Below are 22,828 nucleotides of genomic sequence, written 5' to 3'. Positions count from 1 at the left end.
ACATAAAAAAACAATGTAATAATGATGCAGACGGATGCATAAATGTGTTCTTATCCCATATAATGCTAAATTACCGTATTTTCCAGAATATACATTGCATTATTTTCTTGCAATTTATATCCCAATGTAACTTATTTGCATAATAGTTCTCATTGAAAATGAATGGAATCGTGTCACTTGGTCGCTGTAAGTCGCTGCATGTGTGTACGTGGGTTTATACAAAGACTTTTCTCTCAACAACGCAATTTTGACCAGGTGTGGCTTATATTCAGGTGCAACCTTGTGGTAAATACGGATAGGTAAACGTGTTAACGGTTTAAAATGTATTTAAACTCAAAAGTTAATGCGATGACAGCCCAAAGCTGTAAGATATGTGTATCGTTTGTTGATCATCGCCATCAGGTATGGGAGTGAATTTGGTTTTCATTTAGCGTGATGAATATTTGTAGTGATCTTAGACAACGATTTGTTTCACATTTTGTATAAATAGGCCTTTAGTTGTTCATCTTATTCCACTGCAGTATTCTGAATGTATTTAGTTTGCCTAAACACTTCCAAGGATTCAAAGCAACCATATTCTCATATTTTAACTGGACATATTCTCATATTTTAAGACCGATTTGTCCTCATTTTATTTTAGCAGACAGCATTGTTTGACGGAAATGTCACTGTTGTTTTCTCTTTGATGAATGCTCCCTGTTTAAAGCTGTTTGTCTTGGTCTGTTGCAGTTTGCTTTAAAGTGTTTGATGTAGATCGGGATGGAGTTCTGTCCAGGGGTGAGATCCATGAGATGGTGGTGGCACTGCTGGAGGTGTGGAAGGATAATCGCACGGACACCTTACCTGTAAGTGCAGAGCAGCTGATTGTCTAATCAAGCTAACCAACTTTCCATCCACAGAAGCTGCAAAAAAAGCCCATGATGCAGAATAGCTATCTGGTTTACAATCTTGCTGCCAAAAGATCTTGTTTGGTAACACTTTAGCAACAAATTACTGCTGGGATGTTATTTCAGTGTACTGTTTATGTGGCCTGTTAATAAAGTGATTAAGGCAAATGAGATCAAATCATGGGGTTGCAGGTATGCATTTAAAATGCATTAAAACTTCCTCTGGATTCATTATTGATTTGTGCAGCTGTAGCCATCACTGTGTTTCTTTGATTCAATGCAGTCCTTTCTTGTCATTTTGTATGGAATTGCTTCTTGTTGATTTCATGATTTATTTATGCTATTGAATGTTTCAGGAGTTTGATTCCAGCGTGTCAGACATTGTAGAGGACATACTGAAAATGCATGACACAACAAAAGTAATTAACATTTTATTTTTATTAGCATTGCAATATTATGTAGATTTTGCATTCTTTTGACTCTTAATACCCTAATTTTTTGTATTGTTATACTCCCAGCAAGGGCACTTAACACTGGAGGACTATCAGATATGGAGCGTGAAAAGTGCCCTCGCCAATGAGTTCCTCAACCTGCTGTTTCAGGTAAAATCCAGCCTACAATATTTTACAAAAAATATTAGGCACTAAATAAATGTTGCATAAATGCTTCATATTCTGGACTCAAGGGTCATAAATTATTCATGACTGGGTGCATACATGCTATGGAAAGTGACCAGATGCAGAAATGCCTCAGATATTTCAAAATCATAGTCTAGGCCTATCTAGTTATAGACGTACTGCTTCTGCAGATGCTATAATGACCTGTTAGATAGTAGCATTGTTGTTGAATGTGTAATTAAGATTAAATGGGTTTTGATTTCACAGGTAAGAGCCATAATTGTTCAGATTAAGAATTTTAATTTGAATGTTTTTCATGGTTATAGAAATGCCCTCCATATAGGTAAAAATGGCACTTAAAATCAGTTCCTGGAGGCAAATATATCCTCTTAATAAAACTGTTGGACACACATTTGCATCCAGCAAAGTTTGTGCATTGTTGTTTTGGGTCTGGCCTTAAATGGCTTGTTTAATTGGTTCTCAGGTGTGTCATATTGTTCTGGGCCTACGCCCAGCTACCCCTGAAGAGGAATGCCAGATCATTAGGTAAGTGTAGGACACAGTAAGGCTTTCTCACCCAATCACAGTCCGTAACTAACCTTGATTTCATGAGCTTCCCCACAGAGCACTTTCTTAATACATCATGTTTTAAAATAAGCTTTATGAGTGCTATATTGCATTTCAGTCCCCGATGAGCCTCATGATTACGCTTTATCTGTTTATACCATCCAATGTACCTCCATTACCTCTACTTTGTTATAGAGCAGACACAGATTGAGAAAACAATTTCACAGCTCAATTGAATTTTCCAGCAGTACTGACGGTCCACATAAAGACACTGTAAATGCAGTACCAACTCATTACTGTTTCTGTTGTATCGATTTGGCTGTATTTTTACACATTTCCCAAGTGTATTGCTAAAGGAGAGTTCACAATAAAATGGAATTTCTGACATCGTTTACTCCAAACATGTACACTGGCGGCCAAAATTTTGGAATCATGTACAGATTTTGCTCTTATGTATAGAAATTGGTACTTTTATTATTATTTATTGGCACTTTGCAGATCCTTGGCATTCTAACTGTCAGTTTGTCCAGATACTCGGGTGACATTTCACCCCACACTTCCTGTAGCACTTGCCATAGATGTGGCTGTCTTGTCGGGCACTTCTCACCCACCTTACAGTCTAGCTGATCCTACAAAAGCTCAATGGGGTTAAGATCCATAACACTCTTTTCCAGTTATATGTTGTCTATGTCTGTGTTTCTTTGCCCACTCTAACCTTTTCTTTTTGATTTCTGTTTCAAAAGTGGCTTTTTCTTTGCAATTCTCTACATTTCTGTTTCTTTTTTGCTATTTTTGACCTAATATTGACCTTAAGACATGCCAGTCTATTGCATACTGTGGCAACACAATAACAAAAACAAAGACAATGTTAAGTTTCATTTAACAAACCAAATAACTTTCAACTGTGTTTGATATAATCGCAAGTGATTTTCTAGCACCAAATTAGCAATTTAGTATGATTACTCAAGGATAAGGTGTTGGAGTGTGATGGCTGCTGGAAATGGGGCCTGTCTAGATTTTTTCAAATTTTGATGTCGCTTTTTTTTTTTATCAGTAATATCCTGACTATACTTTGATCAGTTGAATTCCACTTCAACTGATCACATTAGTGAATTAAAGTACCAATTTCCTTCCGAAACAGCAAAACTGTACATTATTCTAAACTTTTGGCTACCAGTGTATGACAACATCAGGGTGAATAAATGACTGAAATTTCATTTTTGGGTGAACTATCCTAATAATGTATTATTGGTTCAGAACAGAAGGAATATTTTATGGGTTTATTTTGGTGTATGTGTGTAAGGCCACTCTGATTTTGCCTATGTCACAGGGGTTGGCTTGAGAGGGAGAGCAGGCATGGACTGCAGCCGAGTCAGAACTGGTTCCTGATCTCCGGGCAGTGGTGGCAGCAGTGGAAGGACTATGTCAGATATGTGAGTGAGAACTATTTCTGTGCTGCTTCTTCATGACAAGGTTTTACATGGAGACTGAGGTTTGAAATATACAGTTTTCTGGATATATACAGAAATTTACAGTTTTCTGGATATATTTATATATATATTATATATAAACTCAGCAAAAAAATAAACGTCCCTTTTTCAGGACACTGTATTTAAAATATAAAATTTAAATAACTTCACAGATCTTTATTGTAAAGGGTTTAAACAATGTTTTCCAGTCTTGTTCAATGAACCATAAACAATTAATGAACATGCACCTGTGGAACTGTCATTATATCACTAACAGATTACAGACGGTATGCAATTAAGGTCACAGTTATAAAAACTTAGGACTCTAAAGAGACCTTTCTACTGACTCCGAAAAACACCAAAAGAAAGATGCCCAGGGTCCCTGCTCATCTGCGAGAATGTGCCTTATGCATGCTGCATGGAGGCATGAGGACTGCAGATGTGGCCAGGGCAATAAATTGCAATGTTCGTTGTGAGAAGCCTAAGACAGCACTACAGGGAGACAGGAAGGACAGCTGATCGTCCTTGTAGTGGCAGACCACGTTTAACAATACCTGCACAGGATCAGTACATCCGAATATCACACCTGCAGTGCAGGAACAGAATGGCATCAACAACTGCCCGAGTTACACCAGGAGCACACATTCCCTCCATCAGTGCTCTGACTGTCTGCAATAGGCTGAGAGAGGCTGAACTAAGGGCTTGTAGGCCTGTTGTAAGGCAGGTCCTTACTAGTCATCACCGGCAACAACGTCGCCTATGGGCACAAAGCCACCTTAGCTGGACCAGACAGGACTGGCAAAAAGTGCTCTTCACTGACGAATCATGGTTTTGTCTCACCAGGGGTGATGGTCGGACTTCGTTTATCATCATAGAATGAGCGTAACACAGAGTCCTGTACTCTGGAGTAGGATCGATTTGGAGATTGAGGGTCTGTCATGGTCTGGGGTGGTGTGTCACAGCATCATCGGACTGAGTGTGTTGTCATTGCAGGCAATCTCAACTGTGTGTTACAGGGAAGACATCTTCCTCCCTCATGTGGTACACTTCCTGCAGGCTCATCCTGACATGACCCACCAGGGGGGTGAGGGCTAGGGCCATTCCCCCCAGAAATGTCCGGGAACTTGCAAGTGCCTTGGTGGAAGAGTGGGGTAACATCTCACAGCAAGAACTGGCAAATCTGGTGCAGTCCATGAGGAGGAGATGCACTGCAGTACTTATGCAGCTGGTGGCCACACCAGATACTGACTGTTACTTTTGATTTTGATCCCCCCTTTGTTCAGGGACACATTATTCTGTTTCTGTTAGTCACATGTCAAACTTGTTCAGTTTGTGTCTTAGTTGTTGAATCTTTTTATGTTCAAACAAATATTTACACATGATAAGTTTGCTGAAAATAAAAGCAGTTGAAAGTGAGAGGACATTTCTTTTTTTGTTGAGTGTGAGTGTGTATAATATATACATTGTAAAAAATATTTTTCTTAATTCATATTTTTGTCTTGTTTTCCAGTAAAAAAAAACTAAATATTTAAAACAAGATATAAGTACTTGACAAATAATATTAAAATAAAATTTTAAGTCTTGTTTTCAGAGAAATCTGACTAAATAACTGCCAATGGCTTAAGAAAAATAAACTTGTTTTCCCTTTGAGTTAAAGGAATGTGCTGGGTTCAATACAAGTTAAGCTCAATCGACAGCATTTGTGGCATAATGTTGATTACCACAAACATTTATTTAGACTTGTCCCTCCTTTTCTTTAAAAAAAGAAAAACTTAAGCACAGTAAGGTACTTACAATGGAGGTGAATGGAGACAATGAATGTAAATGTGGCACATTTTTGGAGGGTTTAAACAGAAATTTGAAGCTTTTAATATTAAATAGCACTTGCATTAATTCTTGTTAAACTTGTGTATTATTTGAGCTGTAAAGTTGTTTAAATTGTCATTTTTACAGTCGGTTTAGGGTTTGTTGACATTTACATCATCATGGTAATGAAGTTGTAAAATTGTCTTACTTTACACAGAAAAGTTAAGTAATTTGATTGCACTAAAATCATGTTTACCTGCATATTGTTTGTCTTGTGGCTATAAATTAAGTGAGTACTGTATTTTAATGTAAAAAAATTGGCTCCCATTCACTTCCATTGTAAATGCCTCACTGAAACTGAAACAGCCACAAATACTGTTGATTGAGCTTAACTTGTATTGAACCTGGAACATTCCTTTAATTCAAAGGAAAAACGAGTGTATTTTCTTACACCATTGGCAAAAAGTTATTTTTTTTTATTATTTTAAGAAAGTTTAGATATTTTTACTGGAAAAGACTAAAATACTAATTAAGAAAATATTTTTTTTCAGTGTATAAACAGTCAATTTGTTCTTCCGTAAATGTAAACTGATGAGACAAATGTGTCCAAATATTGGATCTCTGCATTAGGCCTTTCAGTGTAAATGCAATCTGTGAGACATTCATGGGTCACAGAGTCCATTGTACACATTATTTCTAAGGTGGTAATTTTTAACTAAACAAATGACTTGGTGAAAATGGTGCAATCTGCTTTTAAAGGCTTTTGTTGTGCATTGCAGTTATCTTTTAGTAGTACTGACCATGCAGAAGATGCAGCTATTGTAATTTTCATATTCAATTGTTTATGTTAAACAGGATAATAATTCCATTGTCGTGGAGCAGCCATCAGTGCAGGGAAGTGGGTTGAGAAGTCCTCAAACAACAGCATCTGTAGATTCTTTCCTGAACAGAATTGGAACAGTGGCTCGTTCCCCCAGTTCCCAAGAGAAAAAATTCCCTGACAATATGTCCAGTTCATCAGAGGCCTCAGAAACCACCGGGAATAGTAAGTGAGAAAGCTCCTTAGCAAGATTCATGCATTGTTGTAAGAGTACCTCAAGACACATTGAGCCGTGTTACTGACTTGGTTGATTTGAGTTTGAATACAGCTTGGGACATTTTCATGATCTTCTTCCTTATTACCGTTACCCCCTTATTTTCCCATAATTTCCTAATTTCCCCATTTCTCCTCAGTCCATATCATTTAAAACAATTAAGGGTTTAGTAGGTAGTAAGACTACACAGTTTATGAAATAATCAAGATTATGATTACAGCTGTAACAATTTACTAATGGTGAAAAGTGTGTATAACAGCATACATTGGCTCATCCAGTGGTGTGAGTTTCTGCAGTGTCTGTCAGTTTGTATAACTAAACCGATTTTGAAAACGGTGATTATTTTTGCGCAGAAGTTACACTCTTTATCTTAAAATGGCATGCAGTTGTTTCAGATAAAACAACAATTTGAATGTAAACTTTATTAATTGATAATAATAATTTTAATTACAATATCAAGAGATATAATCAACAGTTATGATTTGAATAATAATTGTGCAGCCCAAGTGGGTAGTGCTCCAAAGACAAAAAGAGGTGTTGTGCTCACTGGCTTGTAGTTTTGAGACCAGTCTGTTTCATGTCCCGATCCCATTCCTCTCTCTCTCTCTCCATCCCTCTCTACTTTCCTGTCTACCTCTACTGTCCTGTCTAATAAAGGCAAAAGGCAGTAAAGCTCAGCCTAAAACACGGTGTGTTTTCACTTCCTCAGGCCTGACTCCACACATCAGTTCCTCTGCCACTGATGTCTGCTTCGCTCGACAGCACAACGTCTCCGACAACAACAACCAGTGTTTCTCCAGTGCCAATGGTCATTTGCCCAGCAGCATGGCTGCACAGAGGCCGGGGGCCATTGATAACCAGCCACTAGTAACCACTGAGCCCATGAAGGTCAGTGCACATGTGCTCAGAACACCCACTGTTAGCAGGATGTTCAGAGCCTCCGTTGATAATTCTCTTGTCCATCCAAATGATTGTGCAATGAAATGCATTTATTAGACCTGCAGGGAAAATAACACCAAGTTGCTGTATTGCTTTCCACCTAATTGTAACTCCGAGAGCTCAGAACTACATTAAAGTGCAATTTTTTTAAATTAAAATCACCTAGAGCAGATTAATCCTTTGTAGCATTTGATTTTCAGTAAATAAATGCAGTTTTTTGAAGCTGAGAGCATTTTGAATGAAACTCTTTGCTTTATTAATGCCTTGTCACAAACACATTTACAGTCTTGTATTAATGTAACGTACTATATCATCAGGCAAATATTTCTTAACCCAACATAATGCAATAACCTGCTTCATTCAGCCTCGCACACTCACAGGCATTAGAGAAGAGCAGAGTGAAGGGGTGTTTATGCTGACTGTGATTAATTTACTAAATGTCACTGTACTGTCAGCTGATAGTAGACATTCCTTCTGGACAGCCGTACCTAACTGAATCAAGAGGTGGATCATGTGAGCTTCACTGTCTGTACTCCTATTTGTATTCACCATTTGCATAAAGTTATATGTTGCATTCTCATATTGCCAAATCTTATTGAAAATCATTCACTTTTTGTGGTTTTGTCACTGCAGATTGCTGTCAGTGTGAACCAAGGAGGTCATTAATACCTAGTTATTCTACTATAATAGAATTAATGTTTTGCCATTTATATGTTGCTTGCTTAAAAAAATATTTAGTCAAATACTCTTTGAAAGGAGTCAGTGGAGAAAGATGCTTTTTGCCCTGCACATTGGTGTAGTTACAGCATATGCCAGCAGGAGGTATATGCCGCAGCCAACTAGTCAAACCCTGAACCTTTGTGTGAGTGCCCTTTTAGTGTGTGAGTTTCTCTCTTTTATCCAGGCTCCCACACTGACTATGGAAGGAGGTCGGCTGAAGAAATCTCAGCAGCTGATTGCTGGCCGGGACTTTGAGACGGTGCCAGAGCCAGTATGGAGGGCACTTTACCACTGGTATGGGGCCAACCTCAGCCTGCCACGACCGGTACGTATCACGGCTCTCATCAGTGGCATCACTAAGAGCATTTTTTTTGTGTTCCATTGGATCATCGTTGCTCTGGACAACAGCCTTTTCTCAAAGTTTACTTTCCTTTTTTGCATTTTTTTGCAGTGGGTTTTAACCAACTGACCTAAGGAATTTTTCACTAGATGTTTGAAGTCCATTACCATCAAGTCCTCACAAGTGTCCTATCAGAGTAACCAAAGGTTTAGTTCATCACATTAACTATGGACATGTTCCACTATCATTTGAAATCTAGAAAGTGTCCATATAATTTTGTTTTAATTATGAACAGTGCAACTTCTCAGTACAACTGGCTCAGTCATCCAAATACATTTAGGGGCCACTCTAAATCAAAAATAAATTGTGGCAATCTAGCATCCAAATGTCTAATAGGATTTAATTCAGACTCTTGTGCATGTGCCCTCTAAGCTGAGTGTCTTTTGGGCCTGTCCCACTGGCGGTACTAAAGCCCATTTTGAATTTCTTGGATTAGTGCTTTTCGACGCTTTCGCACCAAAGGAACTACAGTTCCACGAAGCCGTTTTAGGTGCATTTTTAGCTCCTACTCCGGAGTAGATACTTTTGGGGTGGATTGGGACTGTGGGAGGTTCAGCAGCCTGAAATATGCATTGTGGGGGCCTGGTAGCTCAGTGAGTATTTACTCTGACTACCACCCCTGGTGTTCGAATCCAGGTAATTCTGAGTGACTTCAGCCAGGTCTCCTAAGCAACCAAATTGGCCCGGTTGCTATTAAGGGTAGAGTCACATGAGGTAACCTCCTCGTGGTCACTGTGTGTGGTTCTCACTCTCGGTGGGGCGCTTGGTGAGTTGTATGTGGATGCCGCGTAGAGTAGCGTGAAGCCTCCACCCGCACTGCCTCCGCAGTAATGCTATCAACGAGCCATGTGATAAGATGCGCGGATCGATGGTCTCAGACACAGAGGCAACTGAGGTTCATCCTCCACCACCCGGATTGAGGCGAGCCACTTCTCCACCACGAATACATAGAGCGTATTGGGAATTGGGCATTCCAAATTGGAGAGAAAAGAGGAGAATAGAAAAAACCTGCATTGTGAAATGAGAGGAGCTCCATGGCCACCAATAGTAAACAACTACTGTAGCTGCTAGCCTGCTACTGAGTGGATTGCGCTAATTTTACAATTCTCTTAACAGAAATAACATACAACGCGCGTGCGTGTGTGTGACTTCATCGGATGACACCATTTGAGTTTTCATTGCATTTGTAATGTTTGACTATACAGAAAATAAAGTGAATTCTGGATTACTACATTGAATTTTTCCTGGGATGACAGATGTACATAATCAGATGTTTATCGAGAGTGGGTCATTTAACTTTCATTTGTACACTTAACCATCGTTAAATCTAGTTAACATGGGGGAAGTATTGCGTGCCTGTTACTGCGTGGTTAACTTGCATCAAGACGTCTTTAAGTCAATGAGTGAGGATTTCAGTACAGTAATATATACTGATTCATAAACACCTTTATTTTAAAAGATTGTTAGGATTAATAGGGTTATAGTGCATTTTCATATAATATTTTCAACATGTCCGCTGAGTTCAGCATGTGCTACATGGTTAAAAGCGCTTTCGCCACCTCGTCTCATCATCTCTGGCTGCTACACGGAGCACCGCATGCCTCGCAAGACCAGTTTAAACTGTAGCATGAAGACACAGGCTGCATCCAAATATTCAAGTCAAATTTATTTGTATAGAACTATTCACAACAGGTGTTGTTTCAAAGCAGCTTTGCATGAAATAATGCTATAACAGAAAATGAGTGAATATAATGCCAATATTAGTTATTTATGTTTAGAACTATTAGTGGCTAAAATTAGTAAACTAAGTAAGTGTTGTGGGTCAATAATTAAACAAAATGATATCATATAATCTATAAGTTTTGGTGTTAAGTCATCCCGAGTTAACTGAGGAAATGCACGTACTGTAGATGTATTGTCCATTTGATTTTGGCTGACGAAGGCTTTTGTTAGTGGTTAATTAATTTTCTATGTAGTTTAAGAGAGTTTTGTCCCTCCTTTGACCATGTTGATATAGGGATCATTCAGTGAGGAGCATCGCAGTCCAGCTAGAAGCTGATTGCAGGTAATTTTGGTGAACTCCATCCTGAGCCCATACTTCAGACAATGGCTCATGAAGAATCCCATGTCTTTGAGCTTGCATCAAGTAATCATCTGTGAAGTCTGTCTTTGTAGACTTAAGTAAAAAAACTGGAAAATGTTGCCTTTGGGGGGCTGTATAAGGATGGATGAAGGTAGGATAATAAGGTGCCTTTTGAACTGTTCAAATAGTTCTGTTCATCTAAAAACACTGTTGTTTAAACCATTAACTGATAAGGCAGCTGCCTACGTTTTCAGATGCAGCCAAAGTTCATATATAAAACAGCCCTAAACAAACAAGTGTAGCTCCGATCCCAACGTCCTCTGTCGGTGTTGTTGTTGTTGCTATTGAAATGCACATGCAAATAATGTCAGAGTAAAAATGGTCGATACTAGATTCCGTTCCTCGTATGACTTCTCATCTAGAATGTTACTAAGGGAAAAGTACCAGGACTGCAAATGGGAAAGGGCCTTTTCACTCTCTGTGGTATTTATGCTGTCCTCTTCTCCTCAGGTCATCATGTCTACATCCAAGAGACAGTCAGAACTGGAGCTTTTCCCTCGTTACCTTCTCTTCCTGCGACAGCAGCCAGCTACACGCACCCCACAGTCGAACATCTGGGTCAATATTGGTATGACCAGCCTGCGAATGTGCCCTCCAAACATGCCCAGAGGTAACGTAAGCCTGCAGCAAGAGAGAGGCTCCATCCACCACCTAGACCTCCTCCCCAAATCTCCTAAATGCACTCAACTTGATCTTAGCAAAACAAGCTCTCTGGATTACTGATTGAACCTCTAAAGATCCTTATCCCAGCTCTCTGATAGCCCTTTTCCACCAAAAATTGTGATGGTTCTCATGCCGATCCTGTGCTCCACTGGTTCTCGGCCGGATAATCTGGAGCACGTGAACCGAGCACGCTTTTCCACTGACCTGAGTGCCTAACGATGACGTAATGGGTTACTGTCTAGGTGGTAGTTCCACGTGACTACCTCTAACATGAGCAAACATGCCGCATCACAGTGTGTTTGTATACAGCTTTTACTCTTGTTTTTGAGGACATGTATAAACGGGTATATGGATTAATGCAATCCATCATTATTACATCGCTCAACAAGATTGTCAGAGATGACATCTTTGCTAAAGACGACAGGTAATGTAATTACATTATATTGTATGAACTATGGCTTAACTTGGCAAGTTCTGTAAACTGTTACAGTGGAATCAGTATTAACATTGGTGTTCCAGATGGTTGTATTTGGATTTTTGACATAATATATAATATTATTGATTGAGAATCCCACCGTTTTACTTAACAGATAGCTGTGATCTTCCAAACTTAGTGAGTAGCTGGTCAAAAATCCCCTTACAGAACAAAACAATAAACAAAATAAGATGACAACAGTGTAAGGAAAGCTAACAAATTTGGCAAAGAAAAAACTTACTGAGATCAACTGCAGAAGACACCAGCGATTCACTGATTATCACAAGCATTACTGGCTGAATTCAATGCACTGGTCAGATAGCAGACTGGTCGGTGTCCGAGTCCAAATAATTGTTGCTCCATCCACTGTCCCTTTTGCTTATGTCCTTATGGTCTCTGTACTCCCTTTAATGTTTTTAAATTTGTTTATGATATGGTCACTTGTCCGATTGAAGGTGCCGTGCAACATTTCATGCTGTATCTTCATTCTTGTAGAGTTTTTTTTTTCCCTTTGCGATCTTTCTAGTTTATCTCAGATATTCATAAATAACATATCACAAGTAGAGCACTTGTTTCGTCGTGTTACCTGAATGCTTTTGATTTATCATGGTGACGAAACATTATTCCGCCATCTGCCACCTGACATAATCTGTTCCTGCGTAGAGACCAGCAGGTTTTTGTGGCCAGTGTCAAACCAGGTTTGCGGTCCAAGAACTGCCTTTTCTGTGGTGCAAATTCGTGGAACAATTCGAGAATTCACACCAGGCCAGGAACCCACACACGAACCATATCTGTGGAAAAGGGCTATGAGTCATCTTGTGAGTTAGGCTGGAGAAATGGGAGCATGTTTTGTTAAACAGGTTTACCAATGATCAGGTTTACCAAAGAGCAGGAGTAGAAAGGGCCACTGAGCTCTGCGATAACCTAATTTAAAGTGTTGTTCAGCACTCAGACTATAGTGGGACCAGAAATAATGTGTGCCACTCGGTCATGGATCAGCCAGACACAGATGACTGTTTGGTGTGGGTAAAGATGGGTTCTCTCTGGTTAATTTTTTTTTGCAGGGTTCCCATGGTACCACTGTCACTTTTTTGGCCTGGAAAAAGTAATAGAAATTGAAAGAAAAAAACCAGTAATGTTAGTAATGTTTCTGGTTCAATGCAAAGTTAAAGAGCAACATGCAGGTTGGACACCCCTATATAGCATAGTGTATGTTGATGATAAAACAACTAGATTTTCTGAACTGAAGTAATATATATTTAGCCATTAACGATATTTTGAGATAAATTGTGATAAAATAACTTCCGCGTCTATAAAGCACTAACCGGAAGTGACGATGGGCGAGGGAGTCTGGTCAAGTTCAAGCTCAGGTTACAATGAATGCGAATGAAGAAACAGAGTTCTCCGGTGTGGACGAACATGCCTATGATGGCCCACAGGCCTATAATTATGAGCAAATTAAGAGTTAAAATAATTAAAAGTAAGACTTACTCTGCTAAGTCCTCGTTTTCGTTGCACAGAATGTCTGCTAACGTTAGCACTTTATCCTCCAGTCCAGCCCGCGCCAAAATCCGGTGTACACTTTGACGGTGGACTTGATTCCATCGAGTGCACCGAGGGAACAGCATCAGTAATCAGCCTCACGTGGTCCTTACTCCGAAATCTCATCCGAGACTCCAACAAATCTCCAGGTCGATAATTCTCCGGAGTGAAATGTGCGCCACAAACGACCAAGTGTGTGGTAACAGACGCGGCAGTGAAGTCTGCTCTCTTCACCTGCACAAAACGCACTCAAGACCGAAAAGCCTTGTTTTTTCTAAAAGGAAAATGATGGACACGATGTCCTGACAGGCTGGAATTCGTGCAACCAGCACAAACACAATAATTTACCATTATGGCTTCTCTAAAACTTTCTGTACTGCTCTAACTACATCAACACCCACAATGAGAGCTGACCGCGAGCTCTTTTGTTTGCCTCAGCCCTACGTCATATGAGCTGATAGAGGAAAGGCGTATTCCAGAGCCTAGCACATTTTCATCAAAATCTCTACATCAAATGAGATTTAATTAGTAATTTCTACATATGTGTTTTTAAAAGACCTCTGCAGACAATATAAAGTATTAATTCAGTTATAAATTCAACCTGCATGTTGCTCTTTAAACTCAAATGACAGAATTTGTGGCATAGTGTTGATTCCCAACAAAAAAATTATTTATCCGCTTCCCTTGATTATTTGAAAAAATCTAAACTTGCAGTTACATTTAAGTCACTTAAAATGGAAGTAAATGGTGCAAGTACATACAGTGCATGTTAAAATACAAAATATTTCAAAAGTGTAATCACAAAACAAACATTATACATGTTAACATGATTTGAGTGTGATAAAATTAGGGATTTTACAGGGTTTACCAACGTTGCGTCATCATGACAACAAGTTTGTTATATTGGATATTGTTTTACACATATAACGTTAGTAAGTGATTTTATGACAGTGAAATTATGTTAACACATCATGGCACTGATTTACTAAGATCCCAAATAATGGGTACTAATTTGCAATCTCTCAAATTGCATGTGCATGCGTTATTTGGTATCCCATGTGGGCGTATTGCAAATAGCAGCATGTGCAAATATGTTGGATACCCTCTGAAAGGAGGCTTTTGTGTGTGGCAGTTGCACCAAATGCAGGCTCCTAAATGTATCAGGTGGTAGAGCAGGTTGTCCACTGATCACAGGGTTGGTGGTTCGATTCCGGCCCACACGACTTCACATGCCGAAGTGCCCTTGGCCAAGACACTGAACCCCAAGTTGCTCCCAGTGACGGGCTAGCACCTTAAATGGCAGCTCTGCCGTCATTGGTGTGTGAATGGGTGAATGAGACGCAGTGTAAAGTGCTTTGCTTTGAATACTGCTAAGGTTAAAAAGGTGCTATATAAGTGCAGGCCATTTACCATATACAAAATAATTGACTAGTCGTGTGTGTGTGTGCTGTGTGTGTGTGTGTGTATATATATATATATATTGTGGGAACGTCATTAAGGAGTGGGAACCCTGCCTTTAATTGTTTGCTTTGCAATCATACAAATCAAAATACTTTTTTTTGTTGTTTTTTTCACAAATAATTTTTCTTGTGAAATCAATAATCAGCACTAAAATGTTCAGAAAACTGACTGAATTAATTAAATTGGCTTGTTTTAATTAACCCCCCACCCACTAGACTAATGAATTAATGATTTGATGAATATTCCCTTTAAATGCCCTTTCTTGCTGCTGCCTTACAACTAATCCTCAGTCTGTCAATCAGGTAGTGGGGCTGTGTACGTACGTGTCTGCGTGTGTGTGCAATACTGATGTGCTCCTTGTGACTGTTTGATTTAATAGCATGCATACTCTGATATATGTATGAAGTGGACTGAATCGTCACATTTCCCATCATTGTCTTTAAATGAAACCATAAAAATATTATTTGACTGAATTAAGTTAAATTAAGTTGCGATTTTGCAGTTGCTTTCAAATAGCTTTTTTAAAGTTAGAACATCTCAGCAGGGAGCTGATCGGGATTGTTTGAAACTTGTCATTGTTTTATTGTATGTGATTCCCAACACAGGAAACGTTCCTTCTCCTAACGCCCCTCTGAAGCGAGTGCTGGCGTACACTGGCTGCTTCAGCAGGATGGGCACCATTAAAGACATTCATGAGTACTTATCCCAGAGGTTACGCATTAAAGAAGATGATATGCGCCTCTGGCTCTACAACAGCGAGGTGGGGACCTCCTTAACTGATACTGGACAACAGAGCATTAAATGTAGTAGTACTGTGGTTTGATCGAAGATATTCATAAGTCTATCCTCGTGCAAGTGTATCCCTTTACTCTAACTGAGGCACTTCACTGCAGTGAAATGTGGAAATGCTTTGAAGACCCCATGAAATCAAAAAATGCTTTTAGTCTGGCTATTAGCCATCTGTCTGCCAGTATGCTCCTAAAAGTTCCTGTAGCAGATATACAGTATGTATTTGGAATTTACAAACTTTCTCTTCTGGGGAAAACTGACCATATATATTGGTAATTTATCAGGCACTACACAGATTTTTGCCCAATCAAAAGCTCTATGGAATGAAAATATCCCCCCCACCCCTTATACCATCAGCAACTGACTAGCAAGTTGCAAATCCTGATTCATGGCTGTGATAGGACTGAAGATTATTGGCTATTTGAAAAAGGAAACAAAAAAAAGAATGAGCCACTTCAATAGGTTGTTGTTTCAACAGGAAATACGTCCACATAGAAAAGAAAACCGAACTCATCAAGCAATTTTATGGGTTCTTTAAATGTTTCAGTAATTTTAGACGCAGAATGTGAGGCCAAGAGAGTTTGTGAGACATACAGTATATTGTATTATAACCTTGCTTTTTATCATCTTAATCATTTTGACAGAATTACCTCACTCTTCTGGATGATGAAGATCACACTTTAGAAAGTTTGAAAATTCAAGACGAACAGCACTTAATCATTGAGGGTATGTCTGACATTATCTGTCTCTTAATTAATTTTTTTATCTCTTAACATTTGCTGAGCAGTGTGGATAGAATTGCAAAGCATGCATAAAAGAATTGATGGAACAAGGAGAATTAAGATTTGTTTTTCTCTTTCTCTAGTTCGAAACAAAGACATGAGCTGGCCAGAAGAAATGTCTTTCATTGCGAACAGCAGCAAAATTGACAGACACAAAGGTAAAGTCCAGAGATCTTGAAAAAGGGTAAAATACATTGAAGTGTTCAAAGTCTTTGCAATATTGGAGGGCAGCCAAGCAATCTACAAATATCAGGCTGTTTATTAGAATTTGACCTTGACTAGATGGTGCTATAATACAGTTCTCTAGATCGCTTTCTTCTAACAAACCTCATATCAAAGTAGATTATTAACACACTGGCACAGAAGCACCAAGAATACATGAAACAATTACATAACAAAGCAATACGAAACTGATATCAAGACAAACATCAGCTATGACATTTAAAGACTCACTATGTTGGCATCTTACAAAAACAAACTCTGTGACATACTGAGTAATTTAACTTCATCTCAAGTGGCCATGCTTGACAGCCTAAACTTTATCTAACCTTCAGTCACTTTCATGATTGTGATTTTCCCTTTCTGTTGCAGTCCCTACTGAGCAGGGAGCCACAGGCTTGAGCAACCTGGGAAACACATGCTTCATGAACTCCAGTATTCAGTGTGTTAGCAATACCAAGCCCCTCACGGAGTACTTTATCTCAGGGCGACACCTTTATGAGCTAAACAGGTAAGAGAACATGGAAGGGATGTTTCACCTAAACTACTTGTAGCGACAAAGTTATACTCTGAATTTTAATCCATACACTTCATGAAAAATTCAATTAGAAAGTTTTTTAATGGGTCACAGTCATCTATCAAACCTCTTGACCAATGAGTTTTGCCTTGACCTGACAGAACCAATCCAATCGGAATGCGAGGTCATATGGCCAAATGCTATGGGGATTTGATACAGGAACTCTGGAGTGGAACCCAGAAGAATGTTGCACCTCTAAAACTCCGGGTGGGTAGTTAACCTCTCTAATCATACTTACGCAACCCAAATACAGTGGCTCAGAAAAGTGTTTGGACACTTAAGGAACACTTAAAAATTTATGAAACCAAAAGTGCCATTTGTTTTGAAGAAATACACCACAATACTTGATTTGATATTTTGCTGCTTATGCAATGAAATTCATACATGTGTGACTAAAGTGTCCAAAATAGTCCAAATGTTATTTTATCATCCACTGCATTTTTGTAGATAAAATTCTTTAGGCTATTTCTTTAAAAGGATCTAAGATTCATCTAATTTTATGTAGTGGACCATAGCAAAGTATGCACCGAGATTCAATGGCTTCCAGCAGCAAGATTCCCAGGAGCTCTTGGCCTTCCTATTGGATGGGCTTCACGAAGATTTGAATCGTGTGCATGAGAAGCCATATGTGGAGTTGAAGGATAGTGATGGACGGCCAGATCTTGAGGTGGCCACTGAGGTCAGTTTAAGACTCCTACTTCCCATCAGTTGCTTTCTGCTTTTGAAACCCTGCTAGACTGATTACACCAGCTGAGCATTTCTTAATCAACTTTAATAGGAATGTTGATGATTCTTTAATGAAAAGTTGGCATTATGAACTACCAACAGTATGTGTAAGACATTAACTTGATTGTGATTAAAATGTGATTCACTCAGTGGGTGTTTCTCTCTGCAGGCCTGGGAAAACCATTTGCGAAGAAATCGTTCAATCGTGGTGGACCTTTTCCATGGGCAGCTCAGGTCCCAAGTGAAGTGTAAGACCTGTGGCCACATCAGCGCTCGTTTCGACCCCTTTAACTTCCTTTCACTACCGCTTCCCATGGACAGCTCCATGCACTTAGAAATCACAGGTGAGGTCGAGCAGAAGGGAAACATCTTAAACCCTGTAAAATCCATAAACAGATATTCACATAAACGTCCTTTTGATTTGCAGTTATCAAACTTGATGGCTCCACGCCAGTCCGGTATGGGCTCCGTCTCAACATGGATGAGAAGTACATGGGCCTGAAGAAACAGCTGAGTGAGTTATGCAGCATGAAACCAGAGCAGATCCTGCTGGCTGAAGTCCTCACCTCCAACATCAAGGTCAGCTCAACTTGACACATCAGACAGTGATGCATTTACACCTGGTTTTCATATCCATCTCGGGCGATGCGATCAATATTGGACAGCGCAAAATACATGTGTAAATGGGATCCAACGCATCTGGGTCATTCACAGTACATTCTAAGGTATTCAGAAACACGTGACCACATCGTATTTGACTTGAAGGAATATTCCTGGTTCAATACAAGTTGATAAAAAAAAAAAAGGATTTGTGGCATTATGTTGATTACCACAATCAATCTTTTTTTTTTTCTTAAAAAAAAAAAAAAAAAACAAGAAAATAAAATCGAGGTGCCAATGATGCACTTATCATGGAAGTGAATGGGGGACAATTTTTGAACATTGAATTACTCACTTATAGCCATGAGACATAAACAATCTGCATATAAATCTGATTTTAATGTGATAAAATTGCTAAACTTTAATGCAATAAGTAATTGTCATTTTAGGTTTATTGACATGGCATCATCATGATGCAAAATTGGCAGCCAAGATAAACAAATTTACAGCTCTAATAATACATTAATACTTAGAGTTTTAATCGAAGAGTTAATGTAAATGCTTTGGTATATTATAAGCTTCACATTTCTGTCTTTTAACCCTCCAAAAATTGTCCCCTTACACTTCCATTGAGGGTGCCTCACAAAAAAAATTAAGGATAGACCATTGAAAATGATTTTAACTTCACAATAAGGTTCCATTCGTTAACATTAGTTAATGCATTAGGTGTCATGAACAAACAATTAACTATATATTTTCTTTTTTCAGTATTTGTTAATGTTCATGTGTTATTTCAAAGTGCATTAACTAAAGTACTAATTGTAATTAGTATCTAATCTAATACTAATGATTTTTAATATGTTGAAATTAAAATTAAGATTAATTAATGCTGTTAAATTATTGTTTAATGTTAGTTCATGCTAAATAATTTTGTTAACTAATGTTAGCAAATTGAACCTTACTGTAAATTTTTGTTGTAATCAACATTATGCCACATGCTGTCGATTTAGATTAACTTGTATTGAACCTGGAATATTCCTTTAAGGCCTGGGTATACTTTGTTTTTCTGTGTTCCACATCGATTCGTACCCGGTCGACCGCATTGCCTTTCAAAGTATACTTTTCAGCAGCAAAACAATCAGCAGCGTGAACAACCAAAGTGTACTTTGGCCTTTAGTGCCTACCTAAAATAAGCACCTAATTTATATTATGGTTTTATCTTTGTCATATTGTATTTACTTGTGTATTTGCCTGTTTCTTATTATAAAGTTTTCTTATTATGTTACTGACTGTTGACTTCTCATGAATAATTTCTTGAGAATGTGGAACACTGTTTACTTTGAATTAGCTTTGCTGTGGCATTGAAATTGGTAATGAGAATCGTGAAATTTCACTGGTATCGATATTGGCTACTGAACTTTTGGCATTGTGACAACCCTTGTAGTCATGTCATTACACACTCCCCTCTAAGAAATTGGATCCCAGTGGATGTCACTGAAGATGCATTTGAGACGGTTGTTAATACCTGGTGTAAACTGGGCCACTGGTGTTGTTATTGGTAACCCATGAATTTGATGGCAATCAAAGTCGCCTGGCTTTTAAATTAGCACTTGTGTTTGCTTGGTCTAGAACTTTCCTCAGGACAACCAGAAGGTGCGACACTCTGCGAATGGATTCCTCTGTGCGTTTGAGATCCCTGTGCCTGGCTCACCCACCTCAGTCACCTCTCCGGTACAAACAGGTAACAAGGATTCATTTCTTCTTATTTTTTGTTCTCTTTCCCTAAAACAGAAGTTTTTTTACCTTTTCGTTAACTTTCATTATAAATGTTTTATTTAGAATCTGCACCAATTGCTAATGGGACAGCTGGAAACAATCACATTGGAAAGTCTGGACTTATTCCCAATGGCATGCCAAGCACAGTGGTTCCCTGCGCGCCTGAGAATCCCCTCATCTATGGTATCCCTAACGGTCATGCCGTGCCTGTACAAGACAGTCCCTTCATTGGGTACATCATTGCCATGCACAGAAAGATGGTGAGCAGCAAAGTTTGAAATCACTGTTGGATTTTACGTGGTAGTCACAAGAATTCTAAGAGCGAGATCTGTCCCCTCAGATGCGGATGGAGCTGTACTTCCTGTCCTCTCAGAAGAACAGGCCAAGTCTGTTTGGTATGCCGCTGATAGTGCCATGCACAGTGCACACCAGTAAGAAGGACCTGTATGATGCTGTGTGGATCCAGGTGTCGCGGCTTGCCAGCCCTCTGCCCCCACAGGAGGCTAGCAACCACGCTCAGGACTGGTCAGTGGCATTCGCAGCTCACAGGGCTCGTATACTAACAACATTGTTTTTATATTTGCATCTATGCATTTTGCAGATGCTTTTGTCCAAATTGACTTTCAGGGCATTCAAGCTATACATTTCATAAGTATGTGCATTCCCAGGATATAAAAACCCATGCACTTCCCAAGCTACCAGTAGGTTTGTAATAAAAGACGGAAATTAAAAAATATGTAATAAAAGTGATTGTAGGAACCATAGCCAAGCAGTTAGTGTTTGTTTTTTAGACATGTTGGCCATGGTGCTGATGCTGGAGATGCAGGTTTGAATCCAGTGTCATGGCAATATCCCATTACCCCTTCCAGTTATTTTCTGTCTCATCTCTACTGTCTGTTTTTAGATAAAAAGTGGTAAAATGCCCCCTAAATGATCAAGTGACAAATTAAAATATATTTGGTGTTTCTTTCATTGTTTTTCTCTATGCATAAAATGTGTCTTTATGCATACATTTATAATGATATAAAGTGTTGTGCTCTCTTGCAGTGATGACAGTATGGGATATCAGTACCCCTTCACTCTGCGGGTGGTGCAGAAAGATGGTAACTCTTGTGCCTGGTGTCCTTGGTACAGGTAAGAAAAGTTCATCAGTTGTGCATGCGGATTAATGTCTATATGACACCCCAGTGTGGGTTTACACAACTGACATGGGCTGCCGGTGACTTTGCCAGGTTCTGCAGAGGCTGCACAGTGGAGTGTAACAATGACAGAGCATCTTTGGGAAATGCCTACATCGCTGTAGACTGGGACCCCACCGCCCTGCACCTTCGTTACCAGACCTCTCAGGAAAGGGTGAGTACTAGGGTCTTACTCAGCATTTCCAAAGGATCTGCCTTTTCAAGTGTGATCGTGCCCCATTAGAAGATTGACAAGAGAGATCTAGTCCAGCTGTCCGTTAACATTCCATATCCACACATTTTAGCTAATTATCTGAGCTTCAGCTGCATTCAGCTGGGTATGATATGAAAATAAAATATTTTTGCGATAATCGGCTTAAACAATATTGCGATATATGATTATATCATCAACCCCCCCTCCCAAGGGTCGGTGAATAATTTTGCTTTATTGATTTTGCTTTAACATGAAAAACATAAATGATGTTTCTATATTACTTCAAACTAAATGTTAAAGCAATAAAATAAAGTGATAAATCTTATTTATTCATAAGATAAAAATTCATAAGATATAGCGTCACTTTTTAGATGTTTTTTTTCTTTCAATTAGAATCTACTACATTCTTATTCAAGTCAGGATGTCATGTTGTTCCTATACTTTCATGGCAGTGACCTCACTGAGAGGTAAAGGTAGTGTCATACATAAGTTGCTGATGTTTTTGAATGATGTCATTACGTTTTGGATTGATTGACCTTATTAAAATATTCTTTAAAAAAAAAAGAAATGTGTGTGTGTATATATATATATTTTTTTTTCAAGCGCGTGTCTTTGTGACTAACAGCATTTCTTGTCATGTGTCTCTCCGAGTCTGTTGCAGGTGGATAAAGAAAATGGCAAAACATTTTGACATTTGTAATATCTTAGATCCATAATGTGCATAAAAAAGAAACAATCTTTTAAATATTCCAGTTTTAAAAGATTAAAAATACAGCCTTTGTATTTTTTTCTTTTTCGTGTTCTTTTTTTGTTAGAATTAGTGTTCTGCATATACTGATTCACAACATAAGGAGCTAGTGAGCCGATTGAGACAATTTTAAGAGCTCTCCAAAAAAATCGATCACTGGAAAAACATCTAAAAATAATGAAATATTAGATATTTACATGTTGCTTTCAGAAGATGTCTTGTGTACCCAGACAGTGTAGTTATCACATCTACCAGCCAGAGCTTACTGGGCCATGCAGACCAGCCAAACTTTGAGCCTTTGATCTAGACTCACTTTGTATGACACACCAGTTAAACAAATATTAATAATAGGTCATAATAGCCACTGTACCCTAATTACATTTTTACACAGAAGACAATACAATGCATTAAATGTCAGTTGAGCTCAGATTTAACT

General features: G+C 38.7%; 1 protein-coding gene across 2 annotated transcripts in view; it reads left to right on the top strand.

The window, feature by feature from the left end:
* Window positions 1–22,828, top strand: part of LOC127631925 (ubiquitin carboxyl-terminal hydrolase 32-like) — a 93,480-nt gene that overhangs the window by 58,430 nt on the left and 12,222 nt on the right. The window contains exons 8-29 of one of the 2 annotated variants that reach the window (XM_052110332.1): window positions 730–845; window positions 1,244–1,306; window positions 1,406–1,489; window positions 1,989–2,050; window positions 3,402–3,504; window positions 6,202–6,391; window positions 7,150–7,328; window positions 8,284–8,424; window positions 11,093–11,210; window positions 15,389–15,543; window positions 16,217–16,298; window positions 16,438–16,512; window positions 16,946–17,084; window positions 17,252–17,357; window positions 17,656–17,829; window positions 18,046–18,220; window positions 18,304–18,455; window positions 20,106–20,217; window positions 20,316–20,512; window positions 20,593–20,777; window positions 21,300–21,386; window positions 21,485–21,605. In XM_052110332.1, the coding sequence (XP_051966292.1) occupies window positions 730–845; window positions 1,244–1,306; window positions 1,406–1,489; window positions 1,989–2,050; window positions 3,402–3,504; window positions 6,202–6,391; window positions 7,150–7,328; window positions 8,284–8,424; window positions 11,093–11,210; window positions 15,389–15,543; window positions 16,217–16,298; window positions 16,438–16,512; window positions 16,946–17,084; window positions 17,252–17,357; window positions 17,656–17,829; window positions 18,046–18,220; window positions 18,304–18,455; window positions 20,106–20,217; window positions 20,316–20,512; window positions 20,593–20,777; window positions 21,300–21,386; window positions 21,485–21,605 (2,816 nt within the window). Of the gene's footprint in view, window positions 1–729; window positions 846–1,243; window positions 1,307–1,405; window positions 1,490–1,988; window positions 2,051–3,401; window positions 3,505–6,201; window positions 6,392–7,149; window positions 7,329–8,283; window positions 8,425–11,092; window positions 11,253–15,388; window positions 15,544–16,216; window positions 16,299–16,437; window positions 16,513–16,945; window positions 17,085–17,251; window positions 17,358–17,655; window positions 17,830–18,045; window positions 18,221–18,303; window positions 18,456–20,105; window positions 20,218–20,315; window positions 20,513–20,592; window positions 20,778–21,299; window positions 21,387–21,484; window positions 21,606–22,828 lie in introns of both variants that reach the window. The other variant, XM_052110331.1, reaches the window with a different exon arrangement.

Source organism: Xyrauchen texanus, chromosome 38 (assembly GCF_025860055.1).
Source record: "Xyrauchen texanus isolate HMW12.3.18 chromosome 38, RBS_HiC_50CHRs, whole genome shotgun sequence".
NCBI lineage: Eukaryota > Metazoa > Chordata > Actinopteri > Cypriniformes > Catostomidae > Xyrauchen > Xyrauchen texanus.
Note: the sequence above shows the minus strand (reverse complement) of the source record. Positions and strands in the feature narration are given on the sequence as shown.